We start from the raw sequence: 23,567 nt of genomic DNA, 5'->3' as shown, positions 1-23,567 counted from the left end.
TGTATGGCCTTGCCTTACAATATAAAGCGCCTTGGGGCAACTGTTTGTTGTGATTTGGCGCTATATAAAAAAATTGATTGATTGATTGATATATATATATATAATCTGTCCCAGCTTGTGAAACTGTTCACGTTTAAGAAGAGACGGTACTAGTGAACGCACAAAAACATGGCATTGTGCTTTCAAGATGATGCCAGGAGTAACTTTTCAGAAATTCTGGAACAAAGGTCTGACTTTTCCAAGACTGTTTCCAAGACCCTCCAAGCCACAAGAGGGCTCAAAGTAGAATTTTAGTCTCCTCGATGTGGAAGTGGCAGGAAGAAGTGCTGGGGAGGTGTGGTCGAAGAGGGAAGTCAGTGTTGTTGTCTGAGATGCTTGTGCTTGTTCAACATTTAGTGGCATTAAATCATTTATCTGAGCTTTTAATGAAGAAGATGCACCTGTATAAATGCACATCATTTTAATCTGTAAAGTGTGAAAGCCCTTCAGACTTTAATTATTTTACCACATCGCATATTCAGAAGAGAATCTTGTTCATTTTGTTAGTGCATTTGAAAATTAACACACGTTTGTGCCGATGCCTTTTGCAGTCACTTGTGTATTGTTGTTAGCATTCTTAATAATCATAAATTGGGGCTTTCTGTGATCAAATAAAAACTCTTGTTTTCTAATGGAGGTAGAAAAGCAATGTGGTATGGCTTCTGCTCGAAACATGCAACACTTGTGGAAATGTCAAACAGTTTGCTAAATTTAATACAAATAAGGTGGATCCTCTTTGTATAAAACGTGTAGTAAGAAATTGATTTAGTTTTACTTTCGTTTTTGACATTTTCATGTTTACTTTATTCTGAGGATTTAATTCTAATCATCCAGCATGACTCAAAATATGACTTCACTACAAATGTGTTGCATGTTTGGACCAGTATTAACACTTAAACTGTGTTGTACCAGTAACTTTCATTCCATCAGTGTACAGTAGCAAAGCGAATAAGTCTGGCAGTCATCTGCTTGTTTCCCTTCGTTACCTCTTAAAGGTTTATGATGCAGTGATGTTTACAGATCCCAGGTGGGATCTGGCAGCACCATGCTTACATGCCCATACCAAATGTTTACTTTCACACAGATATACATGGAGCTAATGTTAGCATAATGAAGCAGTGCTACCCGGATTTCTCCCTGCATGGGGCCTCTGTGAAAACGTCTTATTCCTATCAAAATCTGACCCAAGTGTTCAACCTTCTTGTGCTGTATCTTTGCCATGTAAATTTTTGGAAGCTGTTCCAATAAACAGCTCGGCAGAGGACAAGATTTGTGTGATCCACATTCCATTTACCTTTTGCATTGTTGCTCACATTCTCCTCACCGTCTGTGCACCAGGTGTTCATGGAGCACATCGGTAGCCACTCACACTCACACATTTGTGTGTGTGCCTGCAAGTATTTGCATGTACTTTGCTCCATCAGCTCAAACACTCTTACTATGGTGACATGTATGTGTTGCATAAGGAGCTGTCCCAAGAATAGATAGTCTGTTTGTGTGAGATTTGGACATCAACATGCTCCTCAGCACTAGCTTGTCTTTTTTGTGTGTGTGTGTGTGTGTCTCTGTAGCCATCTCTGTTAAGAGCAATCTTTAATGTGGATCCTGATGAGGTTCGCTCCCTTATATTCAAGAAAGAAGATGTCAACATTCAGGTAAGTCGTCATATTCTACTTGAATCAAGTTTGTGACATTGAGCTTTTATATGAATGGTTGAAAGAGCTGTTGTTCTTCCTCTCTCCCCCCTCTCCTGGTTGGATGATAGTGCTTGGGTCATCACATCTAGGAGTCAGCAGCACCGGCACAAGCCTAATGCAGTCACATGGCACTTGTTTACAGCAGCTCTGTACTGCACTATGTGGCAGAGGGGAGGGAGGAGCAGGGTGGAATGAAGTTGAATTTAAAAGAAAAAACAAAAAAGATTAATTCTTTGTTTGTCTGTCTCCCCCCCACACACACACACACGCAGACACATACAAGCAAGTGCAGGATTATAGGTTATAGTTGGGTTTGTACTGTATGTGTATTTTCATTCAGTCATGTTTAGGGATGGGTATTGATAAGATTTTATTTATCAATACCATTATCGATTCCGCTTATCGATCCGATTCCTTATCGATTACCTTATCGATACCTCTTGTAAATTTTCTGTGTAATAAAAGTAGGCTTTATAGGTTTTCTATGTCAACAACATTTTACTGAGTCTTATGCCGCGTTCACACCGGGTGCGACGCGAGCGACTGCAGCCACAGGTTGCCATGTAATCCCTATGTAAGGACGCGTTTTGGCACCAAACCGCGCGACGCGATGGACGCGAGTGAAGCGATGCGAGTGAAGCGATTTTGAGCGTTTTGCACGTTTATGGCGCGATATTGCATCGCGTCACGTCGCGTTGCCCTCCTCCCCAAGTTCAAAAATCTGAACTTTTTCATCTCGTCGCGCCGCGATGACCAATCAGGGACTGAATATGTAGTGACGTGGAGATGTCTGGAGTTTGACTGAAGATGTGAACATGTCCTGTATCTGATAGCAGCCTGTGAGCAGGACTTATGTCTCTCTTGTCCTTTATTTCACAATCATGACAGTTTTTGGAGCGAACAGCAGCACCACAGCAGCGGGGAGCGGACTTTATTTTTATTTTACGTATTTAAGAAGCGGACTTGCCACTTCTGAAGAGCAGCCAGGGGTCAAATTACCTTTTTCAAACTACTTGCACTGGTGCTAGTAACAAAAAAATTTCATGCACCAAAAAAAAGTTACTTGCACAACCAAAAGTCAGTCTTATATCAACCTTAAAACTCCTCCTCTGATATGTCAGACTCTTCCTCTCTGGGGAGAATTTGAGGGGAGAGCAGCAGCAGCGGCGGCAGGCAGTTTTTTTTCACGTGCGTGAACGAATCGTCCATGAAGATTTTATTTATTAACTACACAGATGTATAATAAAACAAATGGTGACTGGTTTATAACACATTTATGACAGAGTTTGAGGGGAGAGAGAGAGGAACTACGGAGCACTGGAAGTGTCATCGCAAAATGTTATGCATGTGGAGAGAATGTGAGCACGTTTTATTATATTGTGCGCTTGTTTTATGATATTGTGCGCACCTTTTAAGCATCGTTTGAGTAAAACAAGGGCACGATCTACTTAAACGTGGCCACAATTTGAAAAACGTGCACTCAATATTGTCTTGACACATAAATGTTTGCTATTAGCCAACAAACCAGGAGACAGTGTAATACATTTCCCCATTAGAAATGGATCTGTTCAGGGTATATCATGGTTTGGGCGCACAAGGATATACAGAGAACTCCAGCTGCCCAGCATGGCATCATCTGGAGTTTAAGCACATTAAAAAGGATGCTATGGGCGAAGTGTCTCCCCGTTGTGAGGATGACAATTTAGGTCATATTATGGAGTTCATTTTGAACGAAAGGAAAACCTGCATGTTTTATTAACTCGAGGGCTCAAATAAAGGAAAACGTGTGCACGAATGATCACGGCCTAGAAAACGTGCGCACGTTTAATTGATTTGAGAGCACGTTTTATTTATTCGTGGGCTCAATTAAAGGAAAACGTGCGCACAAATTATCATGGCCAGAAAAAAAAATATCACTTTAAGTGACCTCTCCCGGGTTCTGTAAAGGAACCGCAGTGGCAGCCAGTTTTTTTTTTTTTTTTTTTTTTTTTTTTTTACACGTGCGCGCGAGCTAATCATCCGTGAAGATAATTTAACTACACAGATGTATAATAAAACAAATGGTGACTGGTTTTTAACACAATGATGGCAGAGAGAGAGAGGAACTGCAGCAGCAGCTAGTGCTTTTCTTTTCCTTTGTTTACATGTGTGCGCACGAACACAGCAAATAGAGCACAGCAACTCGCTCCATGTGTGAGAGTCATAAAACGCAGGGAAGATGAAGACACACACTGGAAATTTGTTTTTTTTCCCTTATTTATTCCTTTATTGGTTCATTCTACTGCTGCTTAAAGTTGATAAAACTTGGATAAAGTTACTTGCACCAGTGCTAGTGCAGTATAAATTTACGTGCACTGCTCAAATAATAGGTGCACAAACTAGCACATGCACTATTATTTTGACCCCTGGCAGCGAATCAAAGAACCAATGAGCCAGCGGATCGAAGTGCTGCTTCATTGGTTCATGCTTCAAAGTGCAGTCGTGCTGCAGAAATGGTTGATTACAGAGCCGCTGCAGGGTCTGTAGTCAATGTAGAGAAATGATCATTTTCCCGACAAACACCCTCAAAAACAACAGCCGCTGTGAAGGACCGATAAGGGAATTGTTAAGCAAAAAGACTAATGATATCGGTGTATCGAATAATTTCTTAACGATACCCGAAAAGAACCGGTTCTCAATACCCAACCCTAGTCATGTGTATGTATGTGACTGTGCACAGCCTGCATTTTACAAAAATGAGCAGTGCTTTAAAATTTGTGTGGTTGTGCAATTTCATTTCTTTGTCAGGACAATGAAAAGCGAACTCCTCTGCATGCTGCAGCCTACCTTGGGGACGCTGAGATCATTGAGCTGCTTATTCTGTCAGGTAAAAGGCTAAAGCCCACCTATTAGCTGCAGTCTCTTCAGCTGTCGCGTCCCTTAATATCCACTTAATACTCATCTGTCACTGCAGTGATACTAGCTTTTTCTTTTTGTCTAACAGCACACCTATGCTCATTTAAATACCCAGTTATTTGTCTTTACTGAGCTCAAAATTCTTAAGTAGAAAGTTTCTCAGGCTTACAGAATTTACTGTTTCTTCAGTCTTGTTTCATAGAATGCTTAAAAAATATGACCCTGATTCTCAGATAATCATCCATATCCTCTTTTTAAAATTTTGAATCTGTTCAAATATCCTACTTCTTCGTCTGTCTCTACCATGTCACTTCTCCCCCCTGTGTATCTGCTCATTCTACTTTCTCAACACGCTCTCTCTCTCAAGTAGCTTTGCTTGTGGTTTATGAATTTTTGCTTGGTTTTCTATGAAATCAGCTAAGTGCAAGAGGTGGGGACAGTACTGGCATATCGTAAGGCGAAAGGTGTGTGTGCGCGTGTGTGTGTGTGCTTGATGCTTTCAGTTATGTGAAGAGCAAGTGACAGGTGCAGTTTCAAGGCTATTTTAACTCCCAAGCATTGCCAAAGAGGTTTACGTAAGTTTTTTAACCCCCTGGTTCTATTGGCTGTCAGGCCACCCCTCCCATGAGACATGTAAACTTATTTTAAATTTGTACTGTTTTTTTGTATGCTTTCTATTCTGTCTCTCTCTGTTTCTGTCTCGTGTTCATTTAATTATGTTGTTCATCTCATTGTGTGTTCGAGGTACATTTTAAGGCCTTCAGGCATGAGGTTTTTCTCACTTTATTTGTGGAATTCCTACTGTTTTTCATTCTGAAAGATCATTTTTGAGACCAGAGCAAATTTGGTGAGAAATTTAAAGGATGTGCTCATCTTGGCATTACTGTTAAATGATCGTAACAAAGCCACATGGTAATGGCAGCATGGCTGTAGTCCCACATTCTTAATAATCATCGTGCTTTTCCTGTTTACTCACCAACGACAAGATGAAAATACTCGAACTGAAAGCTGAAAATGTTACTGAGATTGATAAAGGAATAAAGAATAAATTTAGGTAAATGAATACAAAATAATGAAGTAATAGATCGGTCAAATGTTGATTAATGAAGTAACGCATGTAATCTACAGCACTTAGCTAAGAATGAATATATGATACAATTATACAGCCTGTTATATCCGCCTTTACGGTTAAAGACATATGATTTAAAGCCATGTTTTCAGTTATTTTCAAGTAACTGTACAGAAAGCAGTGTTTTTTTGTAGAAAAAAAAAGCACAGTTTCAACACTTAGCTAACCAAAAACACAAACAATAGAAGTCAAGAAAGAAGGCAGTTATTGTTGTAAGACTGAAAACACTTGCTTCTCCGAAGAAAACCAAAAAGAAGTAAACACAGACATGACTTTTCTTTCCCCAGGCTGTGCTGTCCCATCTCAAGTGAAAGTCAGTCAACCTGAAACATTGAATCTGCCTTGAGATTTGCTGACTGTAAATATTAATAACTTTGAATTGTGTAGTTTGACTGAGAAAATGTGGGCTGAAAAGATAAAATGTTTTCAACACCTTAGAAAAGATCATATTTTCCATCTTAATCAATGTTGTTACTTATCATTTCTGATTTATTCAAAAATGAACTCTCCTCTGCCGAACGCTTTCAGAATTTTCGTTTCCCATTTTGCCATACTCATGCCTGCTGGCTTTCAGATGTTACTTCCCTTACCAATATTATTGTTGGTGGTGTTATTGTTATTTGGCTTGCTGCTTCTCTGTTATCACATTTAATTACTTCTTCTGTCATCCAAGGAGCCAGGGTTAATGCCAAAGACAGCAAGTGGTTGACTCCTCTTCACAGAGCTGTTGCTTCTTGCAGTGAGGTAACACGTTACACAAACACATGCTAATGTGCACTTTGGTGGCGACTCCACTGTAATCACGTAATTTGTTAAACGAAAAGCATTTCACTTAATTCCACTGGACATTATAAGTTTGCAAAATTTGATAATAACCGATTCTACTTCTACTGAAGGGGCTTTCACATGAACCTTGTGTTGAAAGTCGGTGAGCTGAAGTTAATTCCGAACATTTTGAATATGCAAATTTCAGCTAATATGAGGTGAATTGTTACTGCTGGGATTAAAATGTTCTAAAATGACTTAGCATGAAAAAGGTAAAAGCACAATCAGTCATTCACTCGCTTCAGATGTTACAATGAATGCTTACATTTTTATATACGAGGTCTGTCCAAAAAGTATCGGACCTTTTTATTTTTTTGCAAAAACCATATGGATTTGAATCACGTGTGATTGCATCAGCCAAGTTTGAACCTTCGTGCGCATGCGTGAGTTTTTTCACGCCTGTTGGTTGCGTCATTCGCCTGTGAGCAGTGGTCCACCCCCTCGTCGGATTTTTATTGCGAATAAATGTCTGAACGTTTTGGAGCTTTGCTGCATCAATTTTTCCAGAAACTGAGAGAGACCTCCAGGTGGTAACCATTCGGAAAATTAATATGGCTTTCAGGGACAATTTTATGGGGATTACACAGATTAAGGAGTGCTCCAGCCGGTTTAAAGACTGCCCACAGCTGCTGAGAGCGCGCCGCACTCCGAGCGCCAATCGACGGGCTCAAACCCCGCTGAAACAACCAGATCATTTCCAACGTGAAGGCTTTGTGGATCCGGGACGTCGTCTGACTTTCACAAAAAGGCAGAAGGCATGGACATCAGCACTTTTTCGGCACATTCTACTGTTATAGGAGTTGTTTTCATGGAAAAAGAAGCGGAGGATTGCCCCACCATGCCGCTCATGGCGCGGGACAAAACCACCTCTGTGTTGGTCTCACAGGACGGCTTTCAGACGGCTTCCGGTTGCTTTTCAGTCGTGTGAATATCCGAGAAATTGAGCATGAGCTGAACATGCCCCAACATGTCCTGTGAGGCTTCATCACGGCGTTGCTTTGTCCATGCGGCTCTGTCCTGACACGTGGAATTCCTCCACACGTCTGTCTCAATGTGCCGAAAAAGTGCTGATGTCCATGTCTTCTGCAATTCCTGTGCTAGTCAGACGACATACCGGATCAAGACAGCGTCCAGTTTAGAAATGAACGGCACATTCCACTGTTACAGGAGTTTTTGTCATGGAAAGAGGAGCGGAGGAATTCCGCGCGTCGCGGTGGAGCCGCATGGCGCTATGCAACGCCGTGATGAAGCCTCACAGGACATGTTGGGGCATATCCAGCTCATGCTCACTTTCTCGGATATTCACACAACTGAAAAGCAACCGGAAGCCGTCTGAAAGCCATCTAAAAGCCGTCCTGTGAGACCAACACGGAGGTGGTTTTGTCCCGCACCCTGAGCGGCACGGTGGTGCAATCCTCCGCTTCTTTTTCCATGAAAAAACTCATGTAACAGTAGAATGTGCTGAAAAAGTGCTGATGTCCACGCCTTCTGCCTTTTTGTGAAAGTGAGACGACATCCCGGATCCACAAAGCTTTCACGTTGGAAATGATCTGGTTGTTTCAGCGGGGTTTGAGCCTGTCGATCGGCGCTCGGAGCGCGGCGCGCTCTCAGCAGCTGTGGGCGGTCTTTAAACCGGCTGGAGCACTCCTTAATCTGTGTAGTCCCCATAAAATCGTCCCTGAAAGCCATATTAATTTTCCGAATGGTGTCCACCTGGAGGTCTCTCACAGTTTCTGGAAAAAAACTGATGCAGCAAAGCTCCAAATCGTTCAGACATTTATTCGCAATAAAAATCCGACGAGGGGGTGGACCACTGCTCACACAAAGCCTGCTCACAGGCGAATGACGCAACCGACAGGCGTGAAAAAACTCACGCATGCGCACGAAGGTTCAAGCTTGGCTGATGCAATCACACGTGATTCAAAAAAATAAAAAGGTCCGTTACTTTTTGGACAGACCTCGTACAGTGCATTCAGAAAGTGTTCACAGTGCTTCACTTTTTCTACATTTTTTTATGTTACAGCCTTATTCCAAAATGGATTAAATTCATTTTTCCCTCAAAATTCTACACATAATTCCCCCGTAATGACAATGTGGGGGGAAAAAAGTTTTATATATTTATTTATTTATTTTATTTTATTTTTTTTTTGTTTTAGATTTTTGCAAATTTATTAAAAATAAAGTAACTAAGAAATTACATGTACATAAGTAGTTACAGCCTTTGCCATGAAGCGCAAAATTGAGCTCAGGTGCATGCTGTTTCCACTGATCATCGTTGAGCTGTTTCTACAGGTTAATTGAAGTCTACCTGGGGGAAATTCAGTTGATTGGACTTGTCCAGAAGGATAGCCATCTCTGCAGCAATCCATCAATCAGGCCTGTATGGTAGAATGGCCAGATGGAAGCCACTCCTTAGTAAAAGGCACATGGCAGCCCGCCTAGAGTTTGCCAGAAGGCCCCTGGAGGACTCTCAGACCATGAGAAACAAAATTCTCTGGTCTGAGACAAAGATTGAACTCTTTGGCGTGAATGCCAGGCATCATATTTGGTGGAAACCAAACTATCCCTACAGTCAAGCATGGTGGTGGTAGCCTCATGCTATGGGGATGTTTTTCAGCGGCAGGAACTGGGAGACTAGTCAGAATTGAGGGAAAGATAAATGCAGCAATATACAGAGACATCCTCGATGAAAACCTACTCCAGAGTGCTCTAGACATCAGACTGGGGTGATGGTTTATCTTTCAGCAGGACAGTGACCTGAAGCACACAGCCAAGATATCAAAGGAGTGGCTTCAGGACAACTCTGTGAATGACCTTGAGTGACCCAGCCAGAGCCCATACCTGAATCTGATTGAACATCTATGTAGAGATCTGAAAATGGCTGTGCACGACATTCCCCATCCAGCCTGATGGAGCTTGAGAGGTGCTGCAAGGAGGAATGGGTAAAACTGCCCAAAGATAGGTGCACCAAGCTTGTGGCATCATACAGTATTCAAGAAGACCTGAGGCTGTAATTACTTCCAAAGGTGCATCAACAAAGTATTGAGCAAAGGGTGTTGATGCTTATGTATGTGTGATTTCTTAGTTTTGTATTTTTAATAAATTTTCAAAAAAAAAAAATAATAATGTCATTATGCGGTGTTGTGAGTAGAATTTTAGGGGAAAAATGAATTTACTCCATACTGGAATAAGGCTGTAAACAAAATGTAGAAAAAGAGAACTGCTGTGAATACTTACCAGATGCACTGTAGACCTCTTCAAAGGTACTGGCACTAGTTTGTCTGTCTGTCAGCAGGATATGTTTAACCCTACAATGCCATATGTATCATTTTTGATATAATTTCTTGGGTCAGACATTGTAGGGTTAAACCAACATTCATAGATTTTAATAAAATTTGGTGTAAAAGTAGACATTTGAGTCAAGTGAGAGTTGGTTAGATTTGAGACAGATGGAGATCAGGATCTTTTTGATTTCCATGTAATTTAGTCAAGCAGCTGTCCTACTTGAACTTCAGCTCAAATAAGAACAGAGGACTTTTGCGCGTTGGCGCAGGAATGCACTTTGAGTATGCCAGAGTGGTGGTTGTTTTAATACCTAAAACTATTGGTCTTGTAGGACACCACCTAACACAGGTGTGTAGTATTGCCACACTGCTGCTGTTGGTGTCAGAAACCCCTTAAGAAAATGAAAGACTTCAGTCAACCCAACTATGCAACTACCTGAAGCTGCTAGCAAACTCACACATGCTCTCTGTCCAGGATGCAGTGACAGTGTTACTGAAGCACAGTGCAGACGTTAACGCCCGGGATAAGAACTGGCAGACGCCGCTCCATGTAGCAGCAAGCAACAAGGCCGTACGCTGTGCTGAGGCCTTGGTCCCATTGCTTAGCAATGTCAACGTGTTGGACCGCGCAGGGCGTACTGCCCTACACCACGCTGCCTTCAGTGGACATGTAGAAGTAGGCACCACTTCTTCTTATCAATGTTTCACACAAATAGTTGCTCTCTTTTGTGTTATCACTTTTTTAATTTCCTTCTGTGTGTCAGATGCTGAAGTTGCTGCTGTCCAGAGGAGCCAACATTAATGCATTTGACAAGAAGGACAGGAGAGCCATCCACTGGGCGGCCTACATGGGTAAGATGTTGCCGAAAGCCGTGGTCACAACCCGCCGTACTTGCACGTGCGTGCAGTCTACTTGCAAAAACGTGGGCTAAATTTTGAGATCCGTACGTCGTAAGTACTGCCTCAGTACGAATTTAGGAGCACGCAGACACACGCAGACATGCCGTAGAGGTTTTAGTGCATGCAGAACGTTTGCTGCGGTCAGGCTGCGGATTCACCAGCAGTACAGATGACGCACGTTGTGAGTACTGCCTCAGTACGGATTCAAAGCGGCACATTTTCATTCAATTACTATTGAATTAGCCAAATCCGTACGTCTGCAGTTTGAATTACGGCACTCACCACATACTATGGAGGCCAACAGACTTGCATGCACGACGCAGCTTCTCACTTGAACTTGGACTTTATTTCCAAACGTCAGCAACACGCACTCCACAGCTTCAGTCTGTTAACTAGCTGTAACTTTTCGAGGCAAGTAAACACTCGTACAACTTACCGTTGCAGGCTGGACATGCTCATGCATCGCCGACACCGAAAAACACCTGCCGCTCCGGTCCCGCTCATAAAAAAAGAAAAGCGACCCCACACACACACACACACTGCTTTATTGTCAACTCTCTTTATCGTTACACTCGTAGAGACATGCGTTGAACGTACTCCCTCCATCCTCTTGCTACTACCTCCGTACGTTTTCACAAAAATGTAGTGGCCGTGGCATCCGCAGAAAACGTACGGCGAAAAAAAGTGCACGGTGGGTTGTGACCGGGGCTTTACTCTTTTGTTTCCATGTAAGCTGAATGTGACTCATCACACACCTATCCCCTCTTGTTTCAGGTCACCTGGAGGTGGTGAAGTTGTTGGTAGCCAGTGGAGCTGAGGTCGACTGCAAGGACAAGAAGGGTTATACCCCACTCCATGCTGCTGCCTCTAGTGGCATGAGCAGCACGGTGCACTACCTGCTGGGCCTCGGTGTCCATGTGAGTACACACTGTGAATGAACATTTAATACAGGGATTTAACATAGTAAAAACACAAGAAAGATATATATGTATTTATAATGGGATGGATATCTGAAATATAAAGATTGTGTGTTTCTCTGATGGCCAATGTAGATCAATGAGGTGAATGCATATGGCAACACCTCTCTCCATTTGGCCTGTTACAATGGACAGGATGTAGTTGTCAGTGAACTCATCAAGGCTGGAGCCAAAGTCAGCCAGGTTTGTACGTGTTTCTGTAAGGTAGTACGAACGTTGCACTGATGGGCAGCTGTATGTGACTAATTAATGTATGTTTTGTACCTTGCTTTAGGTGAACGAGATGGGTTATTCTGCACTCCACTTTGCTTCTTCCTCCCGCCAGGGGGCGCTGTGTCAAGAGCTACTGTTAGCTCACGGAGCTCACATCAACATGAAGGTGTTTCCATATAAACAGCTATGCTTTTGCATACAGATGCGTATGCTGAAACATGCACTCACGTAGCTCAGAAATGCAAATGAATAAATGCTGCTATGAAAAGTTGAAATTATAGCATTGTTAACTGAGCGAAAATGATTGAGGTGTTGCACAGCATTACACCATATGGATATGCGGGGAGGGTCCTTGCAGCTTGTAGCCTGAGGGGACCTCCAGGCTTCAAGCTGCTCAGCAAATATGTTTGACTGTATACATGATCCACTGGGGTCTCTGATGACTTCTGCTTATTTTGCATTCTCTATCCCTCCAAAAGAACAGTTCACGGTTTAGTTACCCCACAGTGGGTGTGAAGATGTTCATCAATACGCAGGGTGTCACAGTACACAGATGTCACAGTTCAATATATCTTTGTGTTTTGATGTTACGGTTTGGTTCGGGAGCTGTAATGTGTGAAAAGCAGAGAGCTGCTGTCAGCCACTTCAGCACTGTGATACAAAGTGCAAATGTCACTTTATTTTTTTAATTAAATGTTATGAATTGGATTACATCGTTTGTTGTTCACATTGGGATGAATTTGCTGTGCAGCGCATTGTGTTTTCTTGTTTGTTTCTATGTCGGGCAACGTGTGGAGCTGCCTTCAATATTTTGTCTATTTTAAGTTTGTTTTAATTTTGCGTAAATGCTGGCATCTCATAAAACCTCACTCTGCACAGATTTGAAATCTGTGAAATTTTTCACTAATTTATGTAAAATGTCAACTTATAAATTGGTGGCATTTTCTGTGTAAACTCAAATGTGCACTGATTTCGTCCAGGGATAGTAATTTAGCACAAGACTATCATTTTTAGGCTTTTATTTCTGAAGAAAAAGGGAAATTAACTTGTTCCATTTATACTTTTGAAGATTCTGATTGGAATAATCTGGTTGCTTGCTTGAACTGGCTGGCTCGCTCTTTCCTGTTTTGCTTCAGACAGACACAAGACTGACTGAGGGGTTGACCACCCCTCCTGCGCTGAGGGTCTGGCCACGCCTCCTACACAGATCATGAAACTAGAATGACACACATTCTGTGGAAATGAGATGGAAAGTCAGTGATTTACAGCAGCAAATAAGCATGTGTCTATAATCATACTGTGTAGTCATATCGTGTATTCTGCGTGCAGTTCTGTGCACCGAACCGTCACGTGCGTACCGTACAGTTCAATACAAATACATGTATCAATACACCTGTAGACTTTTTGTTTTGAAACAGAATAGCCGAACTTCATGCAATTTTTTCTCACTTTGTCCATGCCTGTCATTCTTGCATCTTTCTGTGTAGAGTAAAGATGGTAGGACTCCCCTCCACATGGCAGCTACTCACGGCAGGTTCTCCTGCTCTCAGGCACTCATTCAAAATGGTGAGAAGCCCCGACAGTATGCACTTTCTGATTCATGCCCAATTATACATGTACATATGTGGTTATATGTGAGATGTTGCACAATCTGCAGAGTGGTCTGCTTCTATTTAGGCTGGATATTTGAGTTTTATCTTACTGATAACATGGCAATAAACCTGCTGTCTGTGTGTGTGCTCATGTAGGCGCAGGGATTGATTGTGAAGATAAGAGTGGAAACACTGCTCTTCATATAGCTGCCCGCTATGGCCGTGAACTCATCATCACAGCACTCATCAAACATGGAGCCAACACTACTCAGTAACAGGGATTTAATGTTTTGTATTTGTCAATAAATGCATTTCCATATTGTTCATGTATATGCGTATATGTATGTATATGTATATATGCGTATATGTATATTTGTGTGTATATATATATATATATATATATATATATATATATATATATATATATATATTATATATGTATGTGTGTGTGTGTGTGTGTGTGAGACAGTCATTGGTAAAAATAAAAAAGAAATGCAGCAGCTAACTCACACTATGCCCTATCTGTGTGATTGATTTCCTCTGCCTTCATTATTTGAAGGAGAGGCGTTCATGGGATGTTCCCGCTCCACCTGGCAGCTCTTAGTGGCTTCTCAGATTGCTGCAGGAAGCTGCTGTCCTCAGGTATATTTATGATGACGAGGTTCTTGCTACTGTTATTGATTGACATCATAACCTCTGCTGATTGCATTTTTGGCCAGGATTTGATATAAACACCCCTGATGATTTTGGAAGGACGTTTTTTCATGCTGCTGCAGCAGGAGGGTGAGTCATTATTTTTGATTAATGCATTAATATCTAACACTTGGGGGTGGTGGGATCTCCTGTAATTACTTCAATTTTGTTGATTGTAAAGCTGAAATAGAATGACATGGTGTTTTCCTCACTGTTCATTACAGCATTTTAATATGTCAGCAAAATTGTTACTGTGGTAGCTGTGTCTCCACCAGGAACCTGGAGTGTCTAAACCTGCTGTTGAACATTGGGGCAGATTTTAACAGAAAAGACAACTTTGGAAGGTGAGTTTCATGACTAATCTGAGTAAAATTTGCAATTCTGCAGGAAATGACATTGTACTAGGGCTAAAAGTAAAATAGTTTGTTTGTTAGGCCATAATATGAAACTAAATTAGTGTAAATTAGCTCATTTAAGCTGTCTGTTTCAGGGCTCCATTACACTATGCATCAGCCAACTGTAACTACCACTGTGTGTTTGCCTTGGTGGGATCTGGAGCCATTGTCAATGAGGTGGACCACAGAGGCTGCAGCCCCTTGCACTATGCAGCTGCTGCCGACACTGATGGAAAGTAAGTTGTACTCTGAAATGTTTTTTTTCTAAAATTTAGATGAAACCATTTATAATTTTAGTGGAAAAACATTTTCAGTTTAAGATGGGGACTCTGTAAAAAAAACAAAAAAAAAAGTGTATCCACATCCTTGTTTTTGTTCTTTTGAGGTGTGTAGAGTACCTGCTAAGGAATGATGCTGATCCAGGAGTACGAGATAAACAGGGTTACAGTGCAGTGCACTACGCCTCAGCCTATGGGCGCACTCTCTGCCTGGAGTTGGTGGGTACTCCAGTCACTTTGGAGGAGATGGGAGACTGTGACATGTATAGAATTCAAATACAGCAACTGAAAACCATGAAAATGTGGGGTTTAATTGTGTCCCCAAAACTTTAGAAACTGTAAGGGGGGGGGGGGGTCCTAGATTGAATGCTGTTTTCCTGCATTCTTGTAATATGTAAGGACCTTTCTTATTATAGAATGTTTCAACAAAGCACCTTTATCTGATTAATAAGGTTAAATAGATTGCTTCATTATCTCGTCCTTTGATATTCTCGTGTACCCCAAGAATCTGTGAACATGTATGCTGCGATATTAAAAACACTGTTACCTTTCAGATGGCAAGTGAGACACCTCTTGATGTGGTAAGAGTTTCAATTCAATTCAACTTTAAAAAGATGTATTTATTCATTGAAAATGGCTCCCCCTGCTGGACGGAGCAGTGAGATGGCATGTGTGCTTACCTGGATTTGCAAATGTCTTTCAGTTACTGGATACATCAGGAGCTGACATCCCAGGTGCCTCAGAGAGCCAGGCCCCAGTTAGTCCACTCCACTTAGCTGTAAGTTCTACATTAGATGGAGATGGTGTGTCTGGTTTGTTTTGGATGACTCATCCAGATGTCTGCCCCAGCCCCAGTTCTTTACACTGTAGCTCTTTTTGTTGTTGTTGTTGTATTTGTTCATGTATTTACTTATTTTGTCTGTTAGGCTTATCATGGACACTGTGGGACATTAGAGGTCCTTTTGTCCTCCCTGTTGGATGTGGAAGTTTGCAGCCCTGACGGCCGGACCCCACTCATCTTGGCTTGCACACGAGGTCATCAGGAGTGTGTGTCCCTGCTGCTTCACCATGGCGCCTCACCCATGACATGTGACTACACTCACAAAAAGACTGCACTTCATGCTGCAGGTACTTATGTCCTTTAACTAAAAATGCTGCAAGTGATTTTGACAGAAACTAGAGTGGACTCGTCACCTTAACATCTCATGTTATAAATCAGCAAGTGTGTGTGTGTCACACAGCTAGTAATGGCCACCCAGAGTGCCTGCGCCTGCTCACGAGCATCAACGATCAACACATTAATGTGGACGTACAAGACGCCAACGGACAGTGAGTGTGTATGTGTGTTTAAACAGAATGGACCGTTGAGTCACTGATTTATTGTGGACACTGTCAAGTCGTTTGTTTGACTAACTAGTCAAAGATGACTGTGTTAATATGACGTTACACAATGCGTGCAGGACCCCTCTGATGCTGTCAGTGCTGAACGGACACACTGAGTGTGTGTACTCACTGCTCAGTCATGGAGCGAGTGTAAACGTTCAGGACCGCTGGGGAAGAACGGCGCTACACCGAGGGGTGAGGCACTCACACTCAGCATAAACTAAAGACTGCATTACACACTCGTACCTGAACGTGGTAGAACACACTGCGGTTTGAATTTTACTTGACAACTTTGTCTCAGTGGATGTTACAACTGAATTCTCACTTGATCCTGAAATTATTAATTACTAACTGAGGGTCGGTGGGTTCAGTCCTTAAGTGTAGGGGAGCAGACGTGTCCTCTAGCAAGATGATGAACCTCCAGACCACTCAACCTTTGACCCCACACAATAGTGAAATGAAGACATGGAGGAATAAGTGGAGGAGTATGTTGCATATATCAAGTGTTAACAAATTCTTAAAAAAAAAAAAAAAAAAAATGAAACCAAGTGTTGAAGCTACAGTGTGCCAGATTTTGGAAAGAAACTCAGTGTAACATTCATAACCATCTGTGCATTAGGGTATAATTATCTGCAACAAGAGATCATTGTTAATTGTTATAACAAATCATTGTTCAGATTAATAGAACAGATTAAATATAATAACACTACTTCTGGCCTTGGTAAAATGAAATTTGGGGTTCCACGGGGGTCTGTGTTAGGCCCCTTGCTTTTCTCACTTTATATAGCACCCCTTGGGCATATTCTGCGGCATTACGGAATTGCCTTTCATTGTTATGCTGATGATACTCAATTGTACATGCCCGTAACTGCTGGTAATCTTGCCCATTTAAAAGCCTTGGAAGATTGCCTTATATCTATCTAAGTTGGTTGTCTAGTAATTTCCTGCTCTTGAATTCTGATAAGACTGAAATGATGGTTTTTGGTCCAGCCAGACATCAGCATCATTTTGACCAGTTGGCGCTTAATTTTGGTTCGTGTGTTGTGCATCATACGGACAAAGTGAGAAATCTTGGAGTACTTTTCGATCCTACACTGTCTTTTGGCCCCCACATTAGAGACATTACGATGACTGCCTTCTTTCATCTGCGAAATGTGGTGAGGATTCATCCCATCCTGTCTATGGCTGATGCTGAGACTTTGATACATGCGTTTATTTCTTCCAGACTGGATTATTGTAATGCTTTATTTTCTGGCCTGCCGCAGTCTAGCATTCGAGGACTTCAGTTGGTACAGAATGCTGCTGCCAGACTTTTGACACAAAGTAGAAGGTTTGACCACATTACTCCCATTCTGGCATCCCTTCATTGGCTACCGGTTTCTGCCAGATTGGATTTTAAAGTTTTATTGTTGGTTTATAACTTGTTCATGGACTGGCACCTTCCTGCCTGGCGGACTTGGTAAAGCCCTACGTACCTTCGAGGCCCTTGCGTTCGCAGGGCGCAGGGCTTCTGTGTGTTCCGAGGATGAACAAGAAGTCTGTGGGGTATAGAGCCTTCTACCGTGGTCCGACTCTTTGGAACGATCTACTTGCTGTTATTAGGCAGTCTGACACGGTGGAGACTTTTAAATCAAGACTGAAGACCCACTTTTTTAGTCTTATCATTAATTTAATCTGTTTGTGTTTGCTTTGTAATTTCTTTTTATTCTACTGTGTTTTATCTTTTTATTGTGCTTTTCTTGCTTTTAATTTTGAGTTTAGATTAATTTGTGTTCTTGTGAATTGTGTGAAGCGCCTTGGGGTGACTTTGCCGTGAGTTGGCGCTATATAAATTAATAAATTGAAATTAAATAGAATTGAACAGGAAATAAAATAATTGCTGGGAACTATTGGATTTTAAAGGCTATTTGCTTTTAAATAAATACTTCATCTCCTTAAATGCATTAGCTGTGTGGAATACAATTTTGGCTTATTTATTATTTATTTTAGTCATGAAGATGATGAAAAACCACACTTGGGTCATGTTCCCTCTTCTCCCACACGTCTACTTGGGAATGTTACTCTGATCATAAGGGTTCTCATGCCTCTGCAGGTTTTCTTATATTTCGCTCTGTGTGCTCATTCACATCCAATACAGTCAGTTTTCTTAAGACTGACAGCCTATCAGAAGTGTTAATTTTGAAGAAGATAATTCATTTATGATCAATTTAAGTGTCATCACATTTTAATCATATTTAGTCATTCAGTAAAGATTTTCATTTAGATCAACTCTGAGTTGAACCCATAGGTCCTTCACAAGTGTAAGCAGCTATTACAAGCACACAGATGGAATTATTTCAGCATGATGTGTATATTATTTATATGCTCAAAACCGCAAATCCATTTTCCTTCTTTAAGGGCTTTGTTGTAGTGCAGTGAAAAATCAGGGAGCGAGAGCTATGTAGAGACTTTCAACAAAAGTCGCCTAGTTTAGAAATTGACAATAGGCTGACTTTTATTGTTGTTATTATTATTATTATTATTATTTCAGTAACAATTTTCTGTTGACTTAATTTAGACATAAATAAGTAAAAATGCAGTTTTCCACACAGGCAGTAACTGGCCAGGAGGAGAGTGTGGAGGCCCTCCTTCAGCGAGGGGCCACTGTAAGCGTGAGGGACCTTCGTGGACGCTCTCCCCTCCACCTGTCCTCTGCTTGTGGCCGTGCGGGTGTCCTAAGCGCCCTGCTGCAGGCCAGCAGTGTGTCTGACACTCATCTGACTGACAGCCAGGGCTACACGCCGCTACACTGGGCCTGCTACAACGGTACATGGATTAAAAACATGTTCAACTTTCTGCAGAGTCTCAATATGTCAGAACGTTCAATTTGATATCCCACGCTGTCATTTTTACAGTCTTTCTTTCAGGAAAAACCCTCCTCTAATGCTGTTCTCCCCTCTAGGATACGATGCATGTGTGGAGGTGTTGTTGGAGCAGGAGGTGTTCAGGCAGACAAAGGGGAACTCGTTCAGCCCTCTGCACTGCGCTGTGTAAGACCATGTGCACGGCTGTATATACCAGAGTGTCTGTGTGTGGGTCAGAACTCCTCTGAAGGTACACAACTCTGTGTTTCAGTATGAGCGATAACGAGGGAGTGGCTGAGATGTTAATTGACTCTCTTGGTGCTGCAGTTGTCAACACCACTGACTCCAAGGGCAGGTAGGATCTGGAACTGAACAACATTACCACAAAGTCCTGATTCCAACAGTTAAAAGAATATAAATGGCTTTTAATGGTTTTAATGAATTATTAAGGAGGACCCCAGACTGTTGATGCTCCCATTGCCTGGAGACTTGTTTCGACTTTGTGAGCATTGTCTCATGAAGCCAGGATTCAAGAATTTTAATTAACCCTGTCGATGCAGGACCCCCCTTCATGCTGCAGCATTTTCTGACCATTTGGAGTGTCTCTCTCTGCTGCTGGGCCACGGCGCTCAGGCGAACGTAATCGACACGCGCACACATAGGACCCCTCTGATGATGGCTGCTCTCAATGGACAGACCAACGCTGTGGGTCAGTACACATCCTGATTGATATGACTCCGGCCTGTAATGCTCTAAAGTGGAACCATCACTGTCTGTGTGTTGCAGAGGTGTTGGTGAGCAGCGCCAAAGCAGACTTAGCCCTACAGGATATTGACAGGAACACGGCCTTACATTTGGCTTGCAGCAAGGTAAATGTTTTCTCTCTAAAGGTTTTTTTTTTTTTTTTTTTTTGTGCTACATCTGTTTACGCAATGTGATCATTTATTATCCCCACATATTTCATACCGGGCAGATAATAGTGTCTCTCCGCCTGTTGCTTGTTACCACAATATCTCAAGAACCATTTGACCATTTTCATTCATATTTAACATAAGGGTGTACATGGGTGATCCCCTCACTTTGTATTACTGACTTGTGGGGACCGAGAGGATGTATCATCTCCTGATGACTCTTGTTAAATTTGTTACCACTTTTACTGATCATTACATTTCTTTTTTCACTAAACATTACATTACTCTGCTCTTAGGGTCATGAGACTAGTGCCTTGTTGATTCTGGAGAAGATCAGCGACAAGAACGTCATCAACTGCACAAATGCTGCGCTGCAGACGTACGTAGTCTCCAGTGTTTGTTTGTGAAGACAAACAAGTGACGGTGTGTGGGGAAATCGAAGTGACACGGGTCTTCAAAAGTTGCCCAAACGAAACAACCGCCAAAATTGTTTGGTATATTATAACATTTAGTTTTATTTTAAAACCCTGACCAAAAGGATTTGTATGGTATTACACTGCATGCACAATTATTAGGCAAGTTGTATTCCTGAGGATTTATTTTACTGTAGAACAAGTACAGCATTCTCAGGTATATCCAAAATGTTAAATAACCTACTCCAGTGTAACGCGTTAAGCACAGATTTAATGCATTAACACCGGCATCCTTTGATTTTCCTCCAGTTAACAGTGGCGCTATTCCTGAATCAACATTTGCAGGTTGTGTATTTTGTATTTTGCACATTTTGGCCAGCAATAAGGTGGAGGGCTGGGCAGTTCATGTTGCGACGACATAGTAAAACCTCTGCCAGTAATTGTGATCATGCGGGTGTGAGTTACAGTACGTTGCCATAGCTGACGATTTTGATGGATTTTGGTCTTTATGATTAAGATGTAGGCAACAAACCCAACAAAAATGCTGATAATGGGTGGATCTGGCAACACTGGCCTGTACATTCTGACTCTAACGGACATACATCTCTGAAGTTCACGGCCCATAACAGTGACAAACGGACGTGTGAGATCACAGTTGTACCGTGTGGTTTGATGACGTAATGTGCCAGGTTTGTACCATGCAATCTCTGCAAAACAACTGTAGCATGTCTGCTACAGCTTGACCGCACCTGTGGTGCTTCTGGAAAACTTCCTGGTGATTTTACAGGCTCCATGGAAATGCAGGGGATTACCAAAGCATGTGAAAGGTAGCAGTGGAAAAAAAAATGTAATTTTCAAACATGTTTAAAATTTAGCTGCAGTTGAAACAAAACTGCGGCACAGTGAGGAAATAACCCAGTTCACCACAGACATCCTCCTGCACCCTCTATGCTTCTTCACGTTAAGGATAAAGTTTCAAACTGAGCTTCCAATATGCATATTCATGAAAGTGAGAAGCTTCTTCTCACTTTCATGCTTTATCAGAATCAGAATCACCTTTATTGTCATTGCACAGCAATCAACACAACGAAATTTGCTTGTGCATCCTCAAAAACAGTGACCACCCTCAAACACACTCACCCATACACATACTTCAATAAATATTAAAAAACATCAGGAGATTGGGGGAGGGGGGGGGGTGCAAGCTCGGAGACAAACTCGTATTGCTCTGATCCCACATTGTCATTGTCCCATATTACACTCTCTCATGCTGCACATGTCCCATATTGCACGTATCCCTCTGAAACATCAATTAACAGTAAAAAATACCCAACTTAATAAAACCCCTTAAATAGCTTAAAAACAGTAATAAATATACCTAAAATTAAAAATAGTTAAAAACAGTTATTGCACATGTCCACCCTTGTTTTAATTAGAATAATGCAATTGTTCCATCTGGAGCTTGGGCTTGTCTGTTCAGTTCTGTAACAGCTCTAGGAAAGAAGCTGTTTTTCAGCCTTGTGGTGTGGGCTGGAAAGCAAAGAAAAAGGTGGTGTGAGGGGTGTGTTCCATCCTGCAAAATACTGCTTGCTCGGCAGAGGCAGCGAGTCCTAAAAACATCATCCAGTGAGGGCAGAGGGAGACCAGTGATCTTTTCTGCCGTCTTATGACTCATCTGATGGATTTCTTGTTGTTTTCAGAGCAGTTTGCAATAGGTTAAAACACTCTTGATGGAGCAATGATAAAAGGCCTTGAGCAGCTCAGCTGACAGGTTGTTGTTCTTCAATGCTCGTAGAAAATAAAGCCTCTGATGCGCCTTTTTGACCACAGCAGATGTGTTATCTTCCCATTTAAGATCCTCAGTGATCCAGGTGCCCAGAAATTTAAAACAAGAGACCCTCTCTACTACCTCACCTTTGATGGTTAAGGGAGATTTGTCATCCTTGCACTTCCTGAAGTCAGTTATAATCTCTTTGGTATTTTATTGGTGTGAATCACATTGGGTTAATATTACGGTGTAATTGTGTGTACTTATCTGCAGGCCGCTGCACGTAGCAGCCAGGAATGGTCTGACTGTTGTTGTACAGGAGCTTCTGGGAAAAGGAGCCAGCGTGTTGGCTGTGGATGAGAACGGCCACACCCCCGCTCTGGCCTGTGCACCAAACCGCGATGTGGCCGACTGCTTGGCGCTCATCCTCAACTCCATGATGCCCACGTCTCCCATTGTCACCATAGCAACTTTGCCGGTGCTCTCGCTTTCACAAACAGTCATCAACCATCACCCGTCTACCAAACACATCTCCAAAGGCTTGGCCTTTGACACCCCGCCCCCTCTGAGACCTGGCCACGCCTCCTACTGCAGACCGGCGCGCCCGCTCTCCTCCATCTCTGCAGACGATGAACTGAATGATTCAGACTCAGAGACGTACTGAAGACACACGCTTCTCCTCAAGATGCGCTCACTGCTGTACTGTAAAATACCGGTCAACTAGACGGCCACTCAGGAGCCTGAACAAGCAGGGAGAAGAGGCAGAAGGGTAACCAGTGTTTGGATTTTATATAACGTCTTTACACATCAAATCTACTTACACTGTAAATCGGGTATTTTGCTTCCTGAAGGTGCACACCCATGAGGAACAGGGGGAAAAAAAAGTACTGTAAAATAAAGTGACTTGCCATATTTCTTACTGTGTGGCCAGTTAAATGTCCCAGTAATATGACTGTCAGGTTGAAGTTGGCTCACTGTCCGGTTCAGTACAGGTCTCATACTTTGATACATGAACAGTAATTTGGATCTGGGCACAAGAGGTGTTTCCTTTAAACTCTGGCAAAAGTTATACAGCACTTAGTCACAGACTCCAGGATGTATAATGTGGGAGAGAGACGTACTGTATATTGCATTATAGAGTTGTTTACTATTTATTTCTCTTCAAATATTTTTAATTTAATTCATATCATGATGCATCTTTATTGTCACAATGTATTGTTGCTGTGCCTGTTCTCTCTATCAATTTTGTTTAAATTCAAGGAGAAGTGCAGCTTTTTTTTTTCAGCCTAAGCTCTTTTTTCATAGATGTTCTGGGGTCACCTTTTCACTTGA

At 42.0% G+C, this 23,567-nt stretch overlaps 1 protein-coding gene across 1 annotated transcript in view; it reads left to right on the top strand.

The window, feature by feature from the left end:
• Window positions 1-22,899, top strand: part of LOC117501744 (serine/threonine-protein phosphatase 6 regulatory ankyrin repeat subunit A) — a 32,561-nt gene extending 9,662 nt beyond the window's left edge. The window contains exons 2-28 of the mRNA XM_034160700.1: window positions 1,611-1,694; window positions 4,524-4,602; window positions 6,434-6,504; window positions 10,345-10,545; window positions 10,634-10,721; window positions 11,544-11,686; window positions 11,822-11,929; window positions 12,021-12,125; window positions 13,447-13,525; window positions 13,708-13,822; window positions 14,111-14,193; window positions 14,271-14,334; window positions 14,520-14,588; window positions 14,735-14,875; window positions 15,025-15,136; window positions 15,472-15,498; window positions 15,621-15,695; window positions 15,844-16,045; window positions 16,159-16,246; window positions 16,378-16,495; window positions 18,892-19,105; window positions 19,242-19,329; window positions 19,415-19,498; window positions 19,704-19,852; window positions 19,930-20,012; window positions 20,351-20,433; window positions 22,509-22,899. Of these exons, the coding sequence (XP_034016591.1) occupies window positions 1,611-1,694; window positions 4,524-4,602; window positions 6,434-6,504; window positions 10,345-10,545; window positions 10,634-10,721; window positions 11,544-11,686; window positions 11,822-11,929; window positions 12,021-12,125; window positions 13,447-13,525; window positions 13,708-13,822; window positions 14,111-14,193; window positions 14,271-14,334; window positions 14,520-14,588; window positions 14,735-14,875; window positions 15,025-15,136; window positions 15,472-15,498; window positions 15,621-15,695; window positions 15,844-16,045; window positions 16,159-16,246; window positions 16,378-16,495; window positions 18,892-19,105; window positions 19,242-19,329; window positions 19,415-19,498; window positions 19,704-19,852; window positions 19,930-20,012; window positions 20,351-20,433; window positions 22,509-22,899 (3,144 nt within the window). The remainder of the gene's footprint in view (window positions 1-1,610; window positions 1,695-4,523; window positions 4,603-6,433; window positions 6,505-10,344; window positions 10,546-10,633; window positions 10,722-11,543; window positions 11,687-11,821; window positions 11,930-12,020; window positions 12,126-13,446; window positions 13,526-13,707; window positions 13,823-14,110; window positions 14,194-14,270; window positions 14,335-14,519; window positions 14,589-14,734; window positions 14,876-15,024; window positions 15,137-15,471; window positions 15,499-15,620; window positions 15,696-15,843; window positions 16,046-16,158; window positions 16,247-16,377; window positions 16,496-18,891; window positions 19,106-19,241; window positions 19,330-19,414; window positions 19,499-19,703; window positions 19,853-19,929; window positions 20,013-20,350; window positions 20,434-22,508) is intronic.
• Window positions 22,900-23,567: the final 668 nt, after the last annotated feature.

This window comes from Thalassophryne amazonica, chromosome 20, assembly GCF_902500255.1.
Source record: "Thalassophryne amazonica chromosome 20, fThaAma1.1, whole genome shotgun sequence".
NCBI lineage: Eukaryota > Metazoa > Chordata > Actinopteri > Batrachoidiformes > Batrachoididae > Thalassophryne > Thalassophryne amazonica.
This window is presented reverse-complemented; position numbering and strand designations above follow the sequence as displayed.